This window comes from Rhea americana, unplaced genomic scaffold (assembly GCF_003343005.1).
Source record: "Rhea americana isolate MKP2758 unplaced genomic scaffold, rheAme1 scaffold_5, whole genome shotgun sequence".
NCBI classification, from domain to species: domain Eukaryota; kingdom Metazoa; phylum Chordata; class Aves; order Rheiformes; family Rheidae; genus Rhea; species Rhea americana.
Genome location: NW_028186645.1, coordinates 11,560,278 through 11,578,600, shown reverse-complemented (window position 1 = coordinate 11,578,600; position 18,323 = coordinate 11,560,278). Strand labels below are relative to the sequence as shown.

The 18,323-nt window shown below is 40.2% G+C and overlaps 1 protein-coding gene across 1 annotated transcript in view; it reads right to left on the bottom strand.

Annotated features, from left to right (window-relative positions):
* The window catches only part of GTF2A1 (general transcription factor IIA subunit 1), a 30,692-nt gene extending 13,021 nt beyond the window's left edge, over positions 1-17,671 (bottom strand). Inside the window, exons 1-5 of the mRNA XM_085317590.1 lie at positions 17,396-17,671; positions 7,656-7,757; positions 5,699-5,906; positions 3,047-3,111; positions 797-872 (exon numbers count right to left, since the gene is read on the bottom strand). Coding sequence (XP_085173716.1) covers positions 797-872; positions 3,047-3,111; positions 5,699-5,906; positions 7,656-7,757; positions 17,396-17,425 — 481 coding nt within the window. The 5' untranslated portion in view covers positions 17,426-17,671. The remainder of the gene's footprint in view (positions 1-796; positions 873-3,046; positions 3,112-5,698; positions 5,907-7,655; positions 7,758-17,395) is intronic.
* Positions 17,672-18,323: the final 652 nt, after the last annotated feature.

Genomic DNA, 18,323 nt, shown 5'->3' with positions numbered 1-18,323 from the left:
AACATTTAAAGTAGGAAACCTAAATTTGTAGCCTGGTAGGCACTTCTGAATATACTAGACAAATAATTCTGGCAAGAGCGTCACCTGTGTCTAAAAAAAGACCTGTCTCAGATCTTCCTTTACTGTCCATGCCAAAGTACATGGAATCAAGCTTATGAAATCAGTGTAATACAATAATACTGCACATGACAGATCAGACACACTGCTCATAAAAGTGACACTTACATTATATTCCAAATATCCAGCACAGCAGTATTTAACCATGATATATCCAGCGTTGCCAGCAAAATTGAGAATTCCACTATGCATGCTTACGAGTTACCAGAAGTGTCAAGGCACTCTCCCACCTGAAGTTACAGAAGCGGTGTTCCTGCTCTACTCCCACTCTAGCTTTTGTGCTAAGATCATGCTTCATAAAGCTTAAAAATATACGAAGTAGAGAGGTGGTAATGCCCATATCCTAGCTTCACGCACTTGTCTAAAAAGTACAGAAAACTAGCACAGAATCTAGTCCACATTACTGTTAGGTCAAAACTGCAAGGTTTGACAAACTAACCGATCTGTGAGCTAAAGAGACTAGGACTTTAGTGAAGCGATGATGGAACTACTTTGTGAAGGCTGATTTCCAGGTCCTGCTTCTTAAATCTAATGACACTACAATGCACTATGAATAAGCAATGACTAGAAAAAGTGCAGGAACTGCATAAATAGCCACATCTTTAGAATCCAGAATGTCTCTCTCCCAAGMACTGTCAGTCTCAAGACTTTTGTTTGACTTCAGTGTTGAGATAGTTACCTGAATTTGTAAGTATCTGCTGAACAGGAGTAACTCCAGCAGGGAGAGCCAACGTAGCTGCAGTAGCTGCAGCACTCTGAAACACAGGAAAAAAAAATTAGCTGCAAATATTATTGCCAGTGTTTTACATCACAACATATTACCTAAAAATTTAATACTTACCTTGTTATTGTTATTTATAATGTTTACAAATAAGTTTAATTTTTATATATAGTATAATATACAGTTGAAGACCATCTTTTAATAGATACATATTTTTGCAACTTCTTCCTTAACAGGAAGGAGATAGAAACAACAATCACTAAGCATCAGAACTTAACCTAAAAGTTCAGATTTTTTTTCTCCTCTGCCATCTCTGCTGACCTATTAATACAGTCCAATACTGGATTGCACATAGGACAAYTTTACTTCTGCTTTTTCAGAGTAGCTTAAGGAATAGGCCAATAAATATCATCTGAAGAAACACAAGGTACTTGAACAACGACTCCATGTGCAAACAAGGCAGGCAAAGTCTGCATTTTTTTTTAATTCTGCAAATGATTTTCATTCCAAGTTCTGTGTAACACAGCYTTACTGAACATATACATATAGTGCACTGACTGTTCAACAAAATAATTAATTTTTGTTTCACAGATAGTTAGGAGAGAAAACCAAAGATTTTTAATGGATAATGATTATAACATTAATTATATTAATGATTCTAATGATTCCAACAAAATCAAGGAGTTCAAAGCACAAAAATCTATATTCAGTCCTTAGACCACAGAAGGAGATGGACTTTTCCAGTGGCCTATTCATTTCAAGGATCTAATAACATCTTACTTTTGAAAAGCCTCTCCTTCTTCACCAAGGCAGATTATTTTCCTCTACTAAAAGGATTTAAACTTCATCACTGAGTTGAATGCGTATTTCCTGTTTGTAAGAAACACAGTCTCTCCTTATCATCCGACTAATGTAGTGATTACAAATTCAAAGATTAGTGAACACTGAGCAAAGTTAAAAAGTGCTCTTCTGTATCCTCTTGTCCCAGGCAAGGGCAGATGTATTCTGCCTAAGTTCTCATTATTCTCTGCCTTCTTGAATATTCAAAATTTGTCTGATCCATTCTTTGATATTAATTTAAATGTTTATTAAAAAGTACACAGTATTTCCAAACTGATTCTCTAACAGAGTTTTTATTGAACTGGCAGTCTTCTGCAGCATAGAGTTAAAAGTATTTTGACAGCAGCAAAGTTTAAAGCTTGATATATTCATTTTTGCAATACTCATCAGTAAGACCTAAGAGAAGAATAAGGGGGGGGGTTGGAATTTAACAATTTAACTGTTTAACTACTGGAATAGACAAGTTACTAATTCCATAGAAATGGTTATGAAGCACAAGAAAAATAAAAGTAGCTGCTAATCTACTCTAAGCCTCCAGGCAGATCATGCTATTTGTTTAATGAAGTTCAGATTATTTTTTTATAAGATCAACAGTCCTTCCAGCAGGTGATGGAAGAGTGAATGGTAAGCAAACCACTGCTGCTTTGACTAATCATGAAACTTTTGTTTAACATGCTTTTACCATGAAAGTAGTAAGAATTTAATGAATATAGCTTCAATATACATATTTAACTCGTTTTAGTTTTGTTTTCATGGATTTGCAATAAATATACATATACATATATATATATATATATATATATTTAGCTTAAATCATGGCACTTAAAGGGAGATAATAAAAAATTAACTTCTAAAGATAAAAGCTTTAAAAAAAATGGACAAAAGACCAGGCTCAGTTTTATGTACTTCTGCAAAATTAATGAATCAAAAATAATACAACCAAAAAGAAAAATCAATGTGAATGACTAGATAATCTCTCATTTATTATAATTTTAAATTTCAGAATACTTAACCTGGTTTCCTGCATCTAGCAAATGCAATATACTTGTACCAGGTAATAGTGTTGTGTCAGTACATAAGCTCATCATGATACAGATTTACAACAACAGTACTCCACTATCTGATAAAATAAAGTTTTAGCCGAAGACACGTATAGCAGATCAAGATAAGCTCTAGATTTGTCACCAAAACTAAGATCCCAAATTGTCAGCCAGCAGAAAAACTCAGTAGCACGTCAATCAACTTTACCAACATTTCCCAATTTACTTTAAAGCATCTGATGACTAATATCAGATTCATGTTTGCTATTTAATCAAAACATCTTACATAATGACAGAGTAAGCAGCTACGACCTTCTGCTTTTCTTACCATGCCTGATGCATTCATATGTGGTATTAACTTGGAATCTGGCACAATAACCTGCTGCTGAGGTGCTAGAAACAGGAAAAAAAAATAAAAAAATAAAAAGAGGTATTGTATGAAAACTATGCAGTCTGTCCAAAATAACATCCAAGATAGAATGATTATAGAAAGGACATCACACAAACATCAGTTGAGCTTTATAACCAAAACAGCTACTGCGTAGACTCTGACCTTGTGAAGWTTTACTCTCTAAAAAATAGACAACAGTAGTTCTTAGAGGCAATATGGCTATTTTCACTTTAGAGAAATGGTTTCAGTTATCTACTCTTTCTAAAACAAGATTTAAAACACATTTCTGAAATGAAAGTTATTACAGTAAAATTTTAATAAACCTGATGATGCATTCGAGTTCTCCAAAAACATCAGTTAGCAGTGATTGACTCCTAAAACAGACTTATGCAAGGACTGTTGTAAGATGAAGAGCATATTATTAAGTGTAACAGGCAGCATAAATTAGACCTCTAGTTAAGCACAGCTGTTAGCACATGCCCATGAAAACTTCACCAACTTTTTGTGGTAGTAGAAGTAGACGAAATATGCGCAAGCACCTGTCCTAAACAATAGAATAGTTTTGGTGTGCTGAAGGAAACAGATAGCTAAACTATGCAAAAACCCTGCTGATCATCAAGAAGCGCAAAATATCCAGAAGCATATGGAACAAGTAAAGCGTGACTGCCAACATTTGTGACAACAAATTGGAAGAAAATAGTGCAATTTGAATGGACTAATCATCAACAAGCTATTCTCTACTTAATGCTGTAACTAAGAATATTTAGGAATACAGGGGGTAACCAAGAGTTCTAGAAAAGGCTCTGGGTGGGGGACATCCCATGACCCTGCACCATGAACCAGGACCTCTCCCCAGCCTCAGAACTCAGGGAGTGGTAAGAGTCCAAAAAAACCCCACAATCCTGTGACAGGACCATACACAGCACTGCAGGAAGACCACGCTGGCCCACTTGATCTCTCTCCAGAACCATACCACTTGTCCTGCAGAACAAGGAGGCTGTGGAAGAAACTGCTATGCTAACCCATTTGACTCCTTCTCTGCACCGTATCCCCCATAGGATAAGGAAGGTAGGTAATTTGTAAAATTGCATGTATCTGTGATTAAAGTGCTTTGGTATTCAAATTCATTTAGCATCCAATGTCATTTGGTCTTAAACTACACCACATGGCAACACCAAATCAGTTCTAAATGTATTAGTGCAGAAAGGATATTCCAGATATCCTTTAAGATATCTGACACAAAACACAAACAGGACAGGGACTCCATATTAGTGCAAGGAAAATAACTAGTCAGCAGAATCAGAGCTATTCACCTAAGTAGCCACTAGATGTCTAGAGTAGGTGAGCAGACTGACTCTCCAGAAGCCCCTGCCCGACTTGGGCTGAGACACCTAGCTCACATGGAGATGTGTATTTACATATCTTTATCTCAAAGTGAATTTTATTTTAGCAGCCCAAATTGATCTATGTCCTGGCACATACAGAGTATCACAAAAAGGAAAAAACAAAACAAAAAAAAACCCAAAACAAGAAACCACTCCTACTACAGGTTACTGTTACACTGAAGTAACATAATAATTCTGCATGGAGACACTAGTTCTCCTCTATTTTGAATGCCTTTTTGAGTGGTGATGGGGGAAATAAATCACCTCACAGTTATCTTTTGTACCTACAACAGAGGTGCTGATCCGTGAAGTCTGAAAGAAAGGCTCAAGTCTATAACTAACTGCAACAGACACAAGTTTTGTTTTGTTGTTGTTTTGCCACAATTACGGTAGTGTATTAAGAACACTCTCCTCAACTCAGACATGACATGGGTGGCAGGTTTGTTTACACAGTACAGATCCGGTAAAATCTAGTAGTATTTATCTTATTTTTGAATTGAAATTGTCACTGGTGAAAATAGCACGTTCCCCTCAAATTATTGATGAGGAATACACAGGACAATAATTACAAGAAACAATACTGTTATTGCTAACTAAAACATACCTTGAACCCTCACATCTACACAATCTGCGGTCTGCTAAGACTGCAAGTAAACTAACCATTATGCTTCTCACTTAAAACTTGTTCTAACATGAAAAACATCTCCTACGTACACTCAAACTGTTATAAGAATACTAACCATATTCTAGCATCCACTTATGCTAAACAATCCCTTTTAATACATTTTTAAAAATTATTTTAATCATAATGACATTATGACATTATTACCTCATGACTACACTATCACCTGCACACGTATAGTAGCTTCAAACTCTGGAGTTGTTAATTTTTGCCACAACTTGAAAGTCAATATATCCTGAAAAACTTAAGTTACGTAGTATTAGAAGATCAAGAAAAGGATTTGGCTTTTAAAACATCTTCTTCAGAATGTGACTGACGCAAATAYAGGGACAGTTCTCTTATAGTACGCTATTTTTCAAGAAAACTGTCTTGATTCATAAAACAGAGACAAGTAAACAAAGTTTGACATAAAGACACAAAGTTAACCATGAGTTAAACATCATCCCCTGGATCACTACTGTGCAAAGCATCTGGTCTAAATTGAGAGCCTTGCACCATAGATATTAAGAGAACAAGCCTGACCTTGCTGAGATGCTGGAATAAGGACCTGTTGTGGTTGAGACTGCTGCTGCACAGTCTGCTGTGGCTGAGGTTGCGTATGATGATGATGGTGGTGATGCTGTTGTTGCTGCTGTTGCTGTTGCTGCTGTTGCACCTGCAGCAAAAGCTGCTGCTCTTCTGAGTGGAAGCCATCTACAGCCTTGGACTGCATCAGCTTGTTCTCCCACAGCTAGTTTGAAAAAGGAAAGAAATCTCTGTGTACCATTTTTAATCAATTGGATGTGCAATGATATAAACATAGTACAATAAAACTGAATTTGTTTTCACTGTTTATCKTGTTCAGTAAACTTAACCAAAAAGCCTTTGGGCAAATATAGACTAAAAATTTAACTCCAAAGAGGTAATATTTTAAGAAGAGGAACTAAATATCCCATAAGTATGGTTAGTCCAAGCTTAAACTTCAATTAGCATTCTTTTTTTTTTTTCTTTTTTTTCATTAATGGAAGAATCATTACAACTTTAACAAAAGCATAAATAAAGATTATCTAGCAACTTTAAACCAGCTTTGAAGTTTCCACTTCTCTATCTTCATTCTTCTTAAACTTCAACCAGAAAAAACACTTCCTTTTTGCAGCTCTCCCCTAAGCTATTTCTCCTAAAACTTACTAGATGCTTGAACACTTTTCCCTATAACATACTGTAATAGAAACCACCAGTAATACCCATGATAATGTACAATTTACACAACTTCTACCCCAACAATATCAATTTCAGTGTCTCCAATCCTTCAATTCTTTGACTTCAACTGACAGGCCTCCCAAGAAAAGCCACAACCACCAAAAAGCAGCTCTTGCAAAAAGGCAGTAATGCAAGTATTTTGTAATATGCTGCAATCAAAAAGACTGCAGGCAGCCAGGATCCCTGATCTCAAATCCTGCTTAATGCTTCCTCAGTCTTCCTCTTCAATACTTTATCTCCTTTCTTGTTTCTTTCCTCATTCAATCTTTTTCTTAATCCTTTGTAAAAAACACGTATGACACAAACATCAAGGCACTTTTGTTATGGTGCTCAGTCTTTCTTTTTCCCCCCACCAAGTTAAGCCATGATTTTGGAGAGGAAGGAAGGTCTTCACYTGTTTCTTTATAGCCAATATTGAAACTCAATATTCCTTTCACACTCCATCCATTTTTTAGTATCATATACTGGGTGCGGGACTTCCTACTTATTGAAGAACTCCTTGTTCAACAGCTGAACTGAGCAGGTATCTACTTTCTCAGTCTCCTTTTACTTTATTTCCTCCTTTTCTGCTGCCCCTTTTTCTCCTTCTCAAGGGTTTCTTTTACTCAGAAAGAAGCCCGTAGGAGATGCATGTTAGCACTCAGATCAACTTCTTGCCTCACTTTTGGCTCTTCTGTATCAGCTTAAATCCATTGAATATGCAGTGAATACTCTAACTAGAATTTAGAAAGTGTGATGTGTGCAGTACAAGTTATTATGCACCATCTCACGAAAACAAGACTTCTGCAAATAAAAAAATCACATATGCAAGAAAAAAATCATCTGATAACAAATCTCTTCTTTGGTAAGACAAAAAAAATCAAACAGAACAGGCATTTTATTTGTGCAGCAGAGAAAACAAAAATCATTTAGCTCTAAAAAAAGCATATAACTCCAACCTTTCTTTTTTAAAGAAAATGTGATAGGACTTTTCCAGGACTGAAGTGATAATGCAGGTAATTATGATGCTTGTTGTTAGTTTTCATCAAATTTAAATTAAGTGCCAAATTAGGGAAAATAAACATATTGCGCAGATCTCTGTACACGGAAGTATAATCTGAAAGATACAGGGCTACAGATACGGAGATTAATATATTGCTAAGCTGACTAAAAATTATCATTTTTACATGTACAACAGTGAACAATATTCAATAACTAATCAGTGTAGTGGTCTACTAAAAAAAATTAAGTTACAACTTACTGTTTTGAGTTCCATAAGAACTTGTTCATCCACTCCTTCATCCAGAAAAACTTCTCTGACATCATTGATGACATCTTCAATTACAGACCTGTACAATTTAGGCTTTAAAAAGTAACTAGTCAGTGCTATTTGTTTAAAAAGAAATTTAACACTATAACATTCAAGTGAGGTATTTTTCTTTGAAAAATATCTCAAAACTGCACACAGACCAGAGTGCATGCTTCTGAGTGACTAAAATTTCCAGGAAAGAAAATATAATTCAGGGGAAAAAAAAAAAAAAAAAAAAAAAAAAAAAAAAAAAAAAAGAAGAAGAAGACAACTGATGGAGTGAATTCAAGAAAAAGAATACTTGTTAGTCTTACTTTTGCAACTGTGCTTTAGACTGGCAATAACTTCACAAAATGGGCTCAAACCAATCATTATCACTCAGGGGCAAGGCCCTGAGTTGCAACAGTTCCCTGATAACRTTAGCTGAACACTTGCCACATCCAAAAAAAAGCAAACCGTGTTAGACAACATTAAGAAAAGAATAGAGAACAAAACAGAGAACATTCATTATGCTCTGTATAAAGTACTTATGTAATAAGATTGCAGTAAGATTTTAGGAATCTCATGGGTTAAGGACCTAGAGGGAAGAGGGGTCCAGGAGAGCTGGCTAATATTCAAACATCACTTCCTCCAAGCTCAAGAGTGGTGCATCCCTATGAGTAAGAAGCGCAGCAAAAAGGGCAGGACACCTGCATGGGTGAGCAAGGAGCTCCTGGCCAAATTCAGACAGAAGAAGGAAGTACACAATGTGGAAGAGGGGACAGGCTACTTGGGAGAATTATAGGAACGCAGTCAGAGTACGTAGAGATGCGGCAAGGAAAGCAAGGCCCATTTGGAATTGAGTCTTGCAAGGGATGTTAAGGGCTTCTTCAAATACATCAGCAGCAAGAGGAGGACTAAGGAAAATGTGGGCTCGCTACTGAATGGGGTGGAGGCCCTGCTGACAAAGGCTACGGAGAATTACTCAGAATTACTGAATGCCTTCTTTGCTTCAGTCTTCACTGCTAAGGGCAGCCCTTAAGAATCCCGGAGTCTGGATGAAAGGAAGAAAGCCTGGAGAAAGGAAGACTTTCCTTTGGTTGAGAAGGGTAGGATTAGAGACCGTCTGGACAGGCTAGACATCCACAAATCCATGGGCCCTGATGGGATGCACCCATGGGTAYTGAGGGAGCTGGTGGATGTTGTTGCCAGGCTGCTCTCCATCATCTTTGGAAGGTCCTGGAGAACTGGAGAGGTGCCTGAGGACTGGAAGAAATCCGGTTTCACTCATGTCTTCAAAAAAGGCAAGGACCACTGAGGCAACTATAGGCCTGTCAGCCTCACCTCCATCCCTGGAAAGGTGATGGAAAAGTTCATTTTGGATGTCATCTCCTGGGCATATGGAGGAAAAGAAGGTGACCAGGAGTAGCCAGCATGGATTCACCAAGGGGAAATCACGCTTAACCAATCTGATAGCCTTCTATAATGGAATGTCTGGCTGGGGAGATGAGGGGAGAGTAGTGGACATTGCATACCTCGACTTCAGCAAGGCTTTGGACACTGTCTCCCACAACATCCTCCTACAYARGCTCAGGAAATGCGTGTTAGACGAGTGGACAGTGAGGYRGATTGAGAACTGGCTGAATGGCAGAGTTCAGAGGGTTTTCATCAGTGGTGTGGAGTCTGGTTGGAGGTCTGTGGCTACTGGAGTTCCCCAAGGGTCAGTACTGGGTCCAGTCTTGTTCAACTTCCTCATCAATGATCTAGATGAGGGGACAGAGTGCCTCCTCAGCAAGTTTRCTGATGATACCAAGCTGCGAGGAGTGGCTGACACACCTGAGGGCCGTGATGTCATTCAGAGAGACCTGGACAGGCTGGAGAGTTGGGCAGAGAGGAACCTCACAAGGTTCAACAATGGCAAGTGCAGGGGCCTGCTCCTAGGGAAAAATAACCCCTYGTACCAGTACAAGCTGGGGGCTGACCTKCTGGAGAGCAGCTCTGCAAAGAAGGACCTGGGAGTCCTGGTAGACAAGTTGACTATKAGCCAACAATGTGTCCTTCTGGCCAGGAAGGTCAATGGTATCCTGGGGTGCATTAGGAAGAGTGTTGCCAGCAGGTCGAGGAATGTGAACCTGCCMCTCTATTCAGCCCTGGTGAGGCCTCATCTTGAGTACTGTGTCCAGTTCTGGGCTCCCCAGTGCAAGAGAGACATGGAGCTACTGGAGAGTCCAGCATAGGGCTATGAAGACGATTAGAGGGCTGGAGCATCTGCCCTATGAGGAACAGTTGCGAGAGCTGGGCCTGTATAGCCTGGAGAAGAGAAGACTGAGGGGGGATCTTATCAATGTCTATAACTACTCGAAGAGAGGGTGTCGAGGGGACAGGGACAAACTCTTTTCAGTTGTTCCATATGAAAGGACAAGAGGCAATGGGCAGAAACTGAACTACAGGAAGTTCTGCCTGAACATGACGAGGAATTTCTTCCCTGTGAGAGTGASGGAGCACTGGAACAGGTTGCCCAGAGAGGTTGTGGAGTCTCCTTCTCTGGAGATATTCAAAGCCCACCTGGATGCAACTCTGTCTAACGTGCTCTAGGTGAGCCTGCTTGGGCAGGGAGGTTGGACTGGATGATCTCCAGAGATCCCGTCCATCCTTCTTGATTCTGTAATAATATGCAAAGTACTCTAACTCAGTTTGTTGCCCATATCTTGAGYAGCACCTGTATTTCTGGTTTCCTAATCTCACAATGCCTACAAAACCATAAAAGTTTACAAAAGAACAACAAAAACAATGAAAAGATATGGAAAGTTATTCYTCATATCAAGCTAAGGTAGGTTATGGGAATGTGTCAAAGTTGTGTAAATGTTAAGAATGGCTCAAAGAAGGTGAAAAAGGAATGGACTGTTCACTATTTTTTGAATTCAGCTCCATAGCTYGACAGTTCTTTTCGCATAGCTGTGATGCAAAACAAAGAAAATACAGTTTTCCATTTAGCAATCTTTTTCCTGCTTGCCAGTGTAATTGTTAGACATGCAAAGACTTTTTTGGAAAAAAAAAAGTGATAAAAGTTCAAAAGGATACTATGTAAATACATTTTTACAAATCTTTAATGCTTGCTAATTGAACAAGAATCAAATCTGGCTCCGGAAGATCGAGATGAAAACTGTCAAAGACTCAGAACTGGGGCACATGAATGCCCTGTTCTCCCACTGACTTCCGTTTACAGAGACTACTGAAGACTTTTGCTTTCAATCAGTACTTTTTTTCTTACATTATAAAATTTTCAGAGGAAAAACTACACATACGTTTTTATTTCATTAGTCTGACTTCACGCCTAAACTGTCATTGACAAAGTGAATTAAAAAAAATATAGTAACAATTTTAAGAGAATATAAATATTTGATCATATCAGTTAATGCATAAAGCTTAACTCTATAGGTCCACAAGATCATCATACCATACACATTACACTCCTTTCAACCAGATATTACAGCTTGGACCTCTGCATGGTATGTGAACCTCAAAGGGATTTTGGTTAGGTTTAAATATCTGTGCTAGGTAATTACAAGGCAGAGCTAACAGTTCTGAATTAGCAGAGAATGAACTCTGCAGCCTGTGAACCACATACACTTAGACTTCTTCTAAACTAATCTGGAAGTAGTTGTAACTTTAACTGTCACATCCCTCTCTCCTACTCCCTAACTTTCAACCGTAGCACCTCACTGAAGCAGTGCACAGTACACATCAGATACCTTATATACATGCAAAGCAATCATCCTAAACTTGTTCAGTGGGTTCTGCACTTCAGGAGGTTTGTGCCTCTGAAGCACACACAAAAAACCTACACTAAAGCACATGGAGCTAGACTAGCATTTTTAGAACTATATAAATTTATTCCATACACTTAAACATTTCATTTTATGCACATGCAGTCGCTTAATTTGTCTCAGAAGTACTAGATTTGTAACAGATATGCTAAAGATTATATTGCACATATGAAGTAGGTACATTATGGAATAAGGAAGGGAGTTACAGAACATGATTTACAAGCCCAGGACAAAGTTAAGAAGCCAGTATGCACAAAAAGATCGAATATCATTGTTTCCAAATGTAAGAAAGCTTAAAGAAATGTCCTRATATTACAAAGCAAGAAAAGCAGCTTCTAGCTTGCCACTTTTCAGCATTAAAACAAATTGCTGCAAATCAAGTGACTGAAATGGCARAATTGATCATTTTGTTACTTGCCTCTGCACTAACTTTCTGCACTATCTTTTTTTTCTAGAGTAAAAGTCTGCCTTACTTGAAAACTGTATTTGCAGCAGCAACATTCAAAATTCAACTTCTCCAAAAGAAGTAAAACAYATCAGATTACTTTCAGAAACTGTCTTCTTTCAAAATAATACTACATACATATGCATTTAAGCTTCAAGTAGAGCATTAATTGCATCAATACAGACATTTCAAACAGGCATTCAAAACCAGATTACTCTCGAGCATTAGTTTTTCTAGTAGCTCTGTGTAGCGAGAAAATTAGAAATGCCAGGCTTCATTAATAGGATTATTTTTCTACTTAGATAATTCATAGCAGATGAAAATAGACATTCCATTTAATAACACTAAGTCATATTATCCCTACAGTCAAACAAGTTTCACATCGTTTATACGATGCAACCAGCACAGAAATGCTACTTGACCTATTCTGCACATCGTTGCTTATTGTATCAGAAGTGTCTACTGGAGTCAAGACCACACTGTGCAAATGAACATGCTTAACTTCAGGCACCTGAGTTGCTTCACTTAAATCAATGGAACTGCCTGTATATCTGAAATTACAATCACAACTGCTGCAGGARGAAGACCATGTTTTCTTCTTAAATCATTTTTTGATCTACTTTACTACTAAAAACAACTTTATACAAACAGGCCGTAGTAAGTTCAACCAGCAGTTACTCCTCTTTTCTCCAGTCAGGCACTTTTTCTAAAGTGTATTTACACAGCTTTGTCAGATAATAGAACCCTTGGGAAAATATTAACCATCAGATACAGCAAGCTGACTCTACAGTCTAACAGTCTGGCAAAATATTATTTTCCTGTGTAATATGGATAAAACAACTTCAGAAAACAGTATCCCACTCCAGCATTAATTCAGACAGAGAGCACATTTTCACATTAAGAGTTTGGAATTCACCGTAACACTTGATATAGTGTTCTTCCACAGAATTTCCAGTAACCAACAGCCCARCAAAGCTGCTGAACTTCCAAAAAACAGGCCTGCAGTGAGACTAATGCAAAGCAGGCAACAGACCAAGCAGTAGACACATCCATGCATCTCTTTGCCTCAGCTGCATAGCACACTGGACGTACAGAAGGGTCAGAAATTCTGGGCAGCATTCTAGAAACATACTGTCACAGTATCCAATACACTTACAGTTGTATGATGAGCAGAGAAAAGAGGAAAGGAACAGAGAAGAAAGTATCTGCATGTTTATAATGAAACCACATCTGCCTCCCTCCTCCATTTTACCCATATGTTTACATAATATTCAGAAAAAACTATCTTGTCTGGCTGTGTACACTCTTATTAAACATCCAGCTCAGATGGATGCAACTCCTTCCATAAGTGAGAGCAGTAATGCCTTTTTCAAGGGCCTCCTATAGTAGAATTTTGAAAATAGCAAAAAATGCTCTATTTTGCTACTTCAGCAGATGCAAAACCAGAGAATATGATTAATACAGAACAGCCTTAAGCCCTGGTCCTTAAAAAGGAGCAGAGAGCACTGTCTTAGATATATATTAAGTGCTGGTTTTAACTATTGCTTATATGAAGCTCAAGTGGTTTATACAAACCACCTAAAACTCTMCAGTTGAATGATAAAATCGTTTTCGTACACCACTTACTCACTCAAAAACTAAATTTGAGAACGCAATTATTAAACAAGTCTAGAGAAGGGATCCTTGGCGAGTTAAATTTTCTGACCGATATTCATAYTTGTTCAAAGAAGGCAATGAAAACGTAACAGATATCCTTTCCCTCAAAGTGTAAAATGCTAGTAAAACCTCTYTGTGGACAACCAAATCCAAATCCTTTGCATATCTCCTTTTCCCACTCTTTTACAACTTTGGTAACCATGGAACAAGCATTTTCAAGAGACAGAGTTAAACAAGTATACATAAAGAGAATTGTCTCCAAATTTAAACAGTTTTCTCAAATTCCTTTACTATAGTAATTTACCAGGCAAACCAATCACTTCAGCTTTACTGCATTAGACCTATAGATATAGTTATATATTTAGATTACTGAGTTATACATCACACATTTCAAGAAAAATCCCCAAAATAAATTTGCTCGGTGTTCTACAGAAATTTAAARGATTATTAAAATAATCACACTTTCATATGGTTTATATTAAAGTGTCTCCTTCAAATTGTACACTATTGTAAACTTYAAGCACTTTTAAAAGCAAGCATACTCAAACTGTTCTTCAACAAACACTATTCCAAACACTTATAATAGGTTAAAGACAACAATTAAAATTCCTGTTATTAGATATAACCGCAAACACATAGAAAAGGTTTGTAATCTAGTAATTCCCTCTCTGAGAACATAAAGAAATGATTGTGTCTTACTCCCTCTGTGCATTAAAAAAAACAAAAAAAAAACAAAAAACAAAACTGAGTACAGTGAATACTGCCGCATATACACACTCTGAATCCACAAAGGAACCAGCAAGCTATATTAAGAAACATCACACGCCTTTGGAGGCTTACATTTCCTGCGTTCCACTAGAGTTTCAAGGGTACTGAAACTGCACYTCTTTGCAGCTATTGTAACAACATTCAGGATTTCAATAGTTGGGATTCCAATAATCAATATATTATGAAGAGATATATGCTGCACACTGTCTGCAGAAGTAAGCAGGAACAAATTGCTGTCAAATGCAATTATCCCTGAAATATCACTAATCAGTTCCTCTAGCCTATGGAACTCTTTTAATGATAGTTAGAAGAACTCACTGTAAAGATAAATAGTTCTAGTTACAATTACATCAAACAGGTGCATAAAAATAAGTAACACATTATAATACACATTTACAAGCAATTACTGAACTTGTCAGACCTTTATAAAGGAATTACAAGCAATTACTGAACTTGTCAGACCTTTATAAAGGAATTATTTTGTAGGTGACAGAAGTCTTTTACTGCATATAAACGTTAACATTTTACATGTTCTGTACTAGGGAGAACACACTTCCAGCAATTCAGATTGATCAGATGTTGGTAAGATGCAGTTGGCACAAGTGTAGTCTGCTAAAGTCATCATGCAGCTGCTGTGTTTTGAACTGTTATTATTCACTTTGATAACCCTGCAGTAAGCACAGTCATCATTACTACTGAGTGAAACCTGAATTTTACAAAGTTAACCATGCACTATTGATCACAATAGGCAGATCTTTGCAAGGTTGTTCTGTTTAGCTGAGAATTAGCCTAAAGCATAGCTAGCTTTATCAGGTTCATTGTAAGTTTTGCTTCTGTTATTCTGAACAAAATGTTCAAACACAGATGTTTTCCAAGAGAACTCTATGTAAGTTTTGTTGTGCCAGGACAGACATACAGCCGAGAGGAAGTAAGCCTCAATAAATTCTGCAACAAAGATTTTCACAAGTACTTGGAAGATTATTCACAACATCTTTTTTTCTTCTATTCACTACTAACGTGGTTTAAAAGAAAAAAAAAAGAAAAAAAGTGAAACTTCTAGTTTACTGTAGAGGAATAGATCCTTTCAACTAATAAAGATTTATAAAAGAGAAAGATAACACACACATTCAAGTCATGCATATAAAAAGCATCTTACTAAGTAACTGCCCTGCACATAATCACTGACTACTTTTCTAAAGCTCTCTGACACAAAATCTGGTAAAATATCAAAGCAACAGATGCTACTTTGCAAGTACATGATGCTACATCATAGGTAGGTCTGTGAAATTTCAAATTTGAATGAAAGAAAAACGAGTATGTTTTACAGTTGCTACTACTGTTATTTTAAGCAGTATACAAAATATTGCAATTAAACAAAAAGAATAGTGAGAATTCTGAAATCTTTGCTCTTCCTAGACTGTAATAAAAGTATTTGTAGGTTCATCAGCTTTTGTCACCAGGAACACTCACCAATACTTAAGCAGTATCCTGTGGCCCATGACACACAGACAAAACTTTAATACTAATTAATGATGTTTTTAGCTTTTAAGCTACTGTCAAACCACACACAGACCTTGGCAAAGTGCCTAAAAGAAGAATCACATCTATTTTTGACCTACTGGATTTGAATCATTTAGCTTGCTCTTTCTCTATCCCTCAGAAAAGCTATCTAGAAGAACTTATGCGCACACAGGACTCTGCACTAGCAAAGGACAAAAACAAAACAAACACTTTCCCAACACTGGAAAGGGTAAAAATTCTCTTCCTTTGTGCAATGCATAAACACAGGGGAAAGTCCACTTATACCAGTGATCACCAGTCAGGAGAGCATCCCCTCCACTCAAATCGACAGAAAGCACAGCTGCTTTACAGTCYGCTAGCTCTATCGACTGGGATGAAAGAGCAACAGCCTGGCACAAAAGCAAACCCAGCTAAACCCAGAGCACGATCCGAGTGACAAAAAGACTGTCTCTGCCTCTGATGCATGCACCTCCCAGCCCGCTCTCCGCGGCTCTCTCCCTATTTAAAGGCTGATGTGGTGTTTAAATGGAGAGGCGGTGACGTGGGGCTGGAAAGCACCTTCCCATCCAGGCAGAGTCTATATTAGAGAGCGGCAATAGCTCTATATAAACAGGGCAGCCGCAGGGAGGAGGAACACAAGGCGCAGGGAGACAGAAAGGCAGGGCAGCCATGATGGATCCCAGCGCCACAAACAAGGGGCCAAGCCCGCGCCGGGCCGCCTGGATTCCCGTCCCGGTTTGTCTCGGCTTTGCGGGGGTGGGCTCGGGGCCGGTTTTGGCGTAGRAAAGGGGAAAAAGGCAAGAAACTATCGGTGGGGCTCAGTGGCTGCGCAGGTTTATGTGACTGCTTATTGCAAACCTATGTGAATACTAGTAAAACAGCAAGCCACCCAAGAAGGTTCAGAAACACAAGGAAAGAGGGGGTAAGAGTTTTTTTTTTGTTTCTTAAATAAATACTTCCTCGCTCGCTGGAGAAAAGTTAAGGGCTTTCGCCTCGTTTAGCCGATTCTGCAGGGCTGGGATAAGTGCTTTTCAACCATTGTCGCCTCGTTATAAAGCAACATAAAATGGCTCCAGCAGAGGCCGGGCGGGTTTTGCCTCACAGACACCACAAAACCGAAACCTGGCCCGAGCGCCGCTTCCCCTCTCGCAGCGACGGCGGCGGCAGGCGGTGGCCTGGCGCCTCGCTCCGCTCTCGCCCTCGTCGCGGCGGCTCCCTCCCGCGCCCCCCCGCCGCGGCTCCGCTCTCTGCTCCCCGCTGCTAGGGCGGCCGGCGCCGGGCGCCACAAGTGGGCTCGCCGCCGCGCCCCCCGCCGCCCCCGCCGGGCTGCCCCTTCCCGCCGGGGGTGGGGGAAGAAAGAGAGAGAGAAAGAGAGACAGGACTGTCCGAGGCGGCGGCGGGCGGGAAGCAGTGCGGGGGAGGGGGCGGCGAGCCCTGCCGGCCCCCGCTGCCTGCGCTGCCCCCGGGCCCCCCTCGCCCCCCGACCCGGTCCTTACCACGGGGTTTGTGTTAGCCGAGCTCGCCATGTCCCGAGCCCCCCGGGACGCCCCCAAACGCGGGGGGGAGTCGCCCCTAAAACAATAAACCTGCCCGGCTGCGTCCCCCCAAAATCGCGCGCGTCCTGCCCCGGCTCACGGGCGGCCCCGCGGCCTGGCCCAGCCTCGCTCGCCGGCCCTGGGGCTGCAGCCGCCGCCGCCAGCCGCCCGCTCTGCCCGCTTCGCCCCTTTATATAGCGAGAGCCGAGCAGCTGCGCGAGCGGCCAGGGCGAGAGGGGGACGCGGGCGGGGGGGGTGCGGCGAGGTACCGCGAGAGCCTGCGCGAGAGTGCGCCGCTGCGACCACGTCACGTGAGGCGCCCGCCCCTCCGCCATGACACTTACTGAGGCGGAAGTCCCTGCGAAGGTCATGGATGGCGTTCCCGCCACTGCCAGGATTACCGAGGCGGAAGTTCCGGCGTTGCCACCTCTCCGGCTAGAGGCGGTGGGAGCAAGGCGCGCCGAGGCACCACCTCTCGCTGCGTGATGTCAGCGCGCCGGGCGCCACGAGCTGCTGCGATGCCTTTAGGAAACCGTTATACTGCGGACTCCAGGCGAACTGGCGCTAAATGCTGGCCGCAACYTAGCAGCCCTGCCAGCCAGGCACTGTAGGGCTAAGCCACTCTGACTAGCTTTGTTGGAGCAGTCTGCTCCCTGATAACTAAAAAAAAGCAGAAACCTCCAGCCTAGAGTTTCAGGCCAGAAACRGTGTTCTCTGCGCCCATAAGGACACGTCTTGAACTCAGCCTGGCCCCATGGTGCCCTCAGCCACAGGCAGTTAAACAGAGGACCCATAGGCCTAACACCTATTTCTGTTAGCCRTAGGCTCCAAAGTGCTTCCGTGTTCCGTAATACACTCCAGGCTGGTGATAAGAAACCTAGGCTACAGC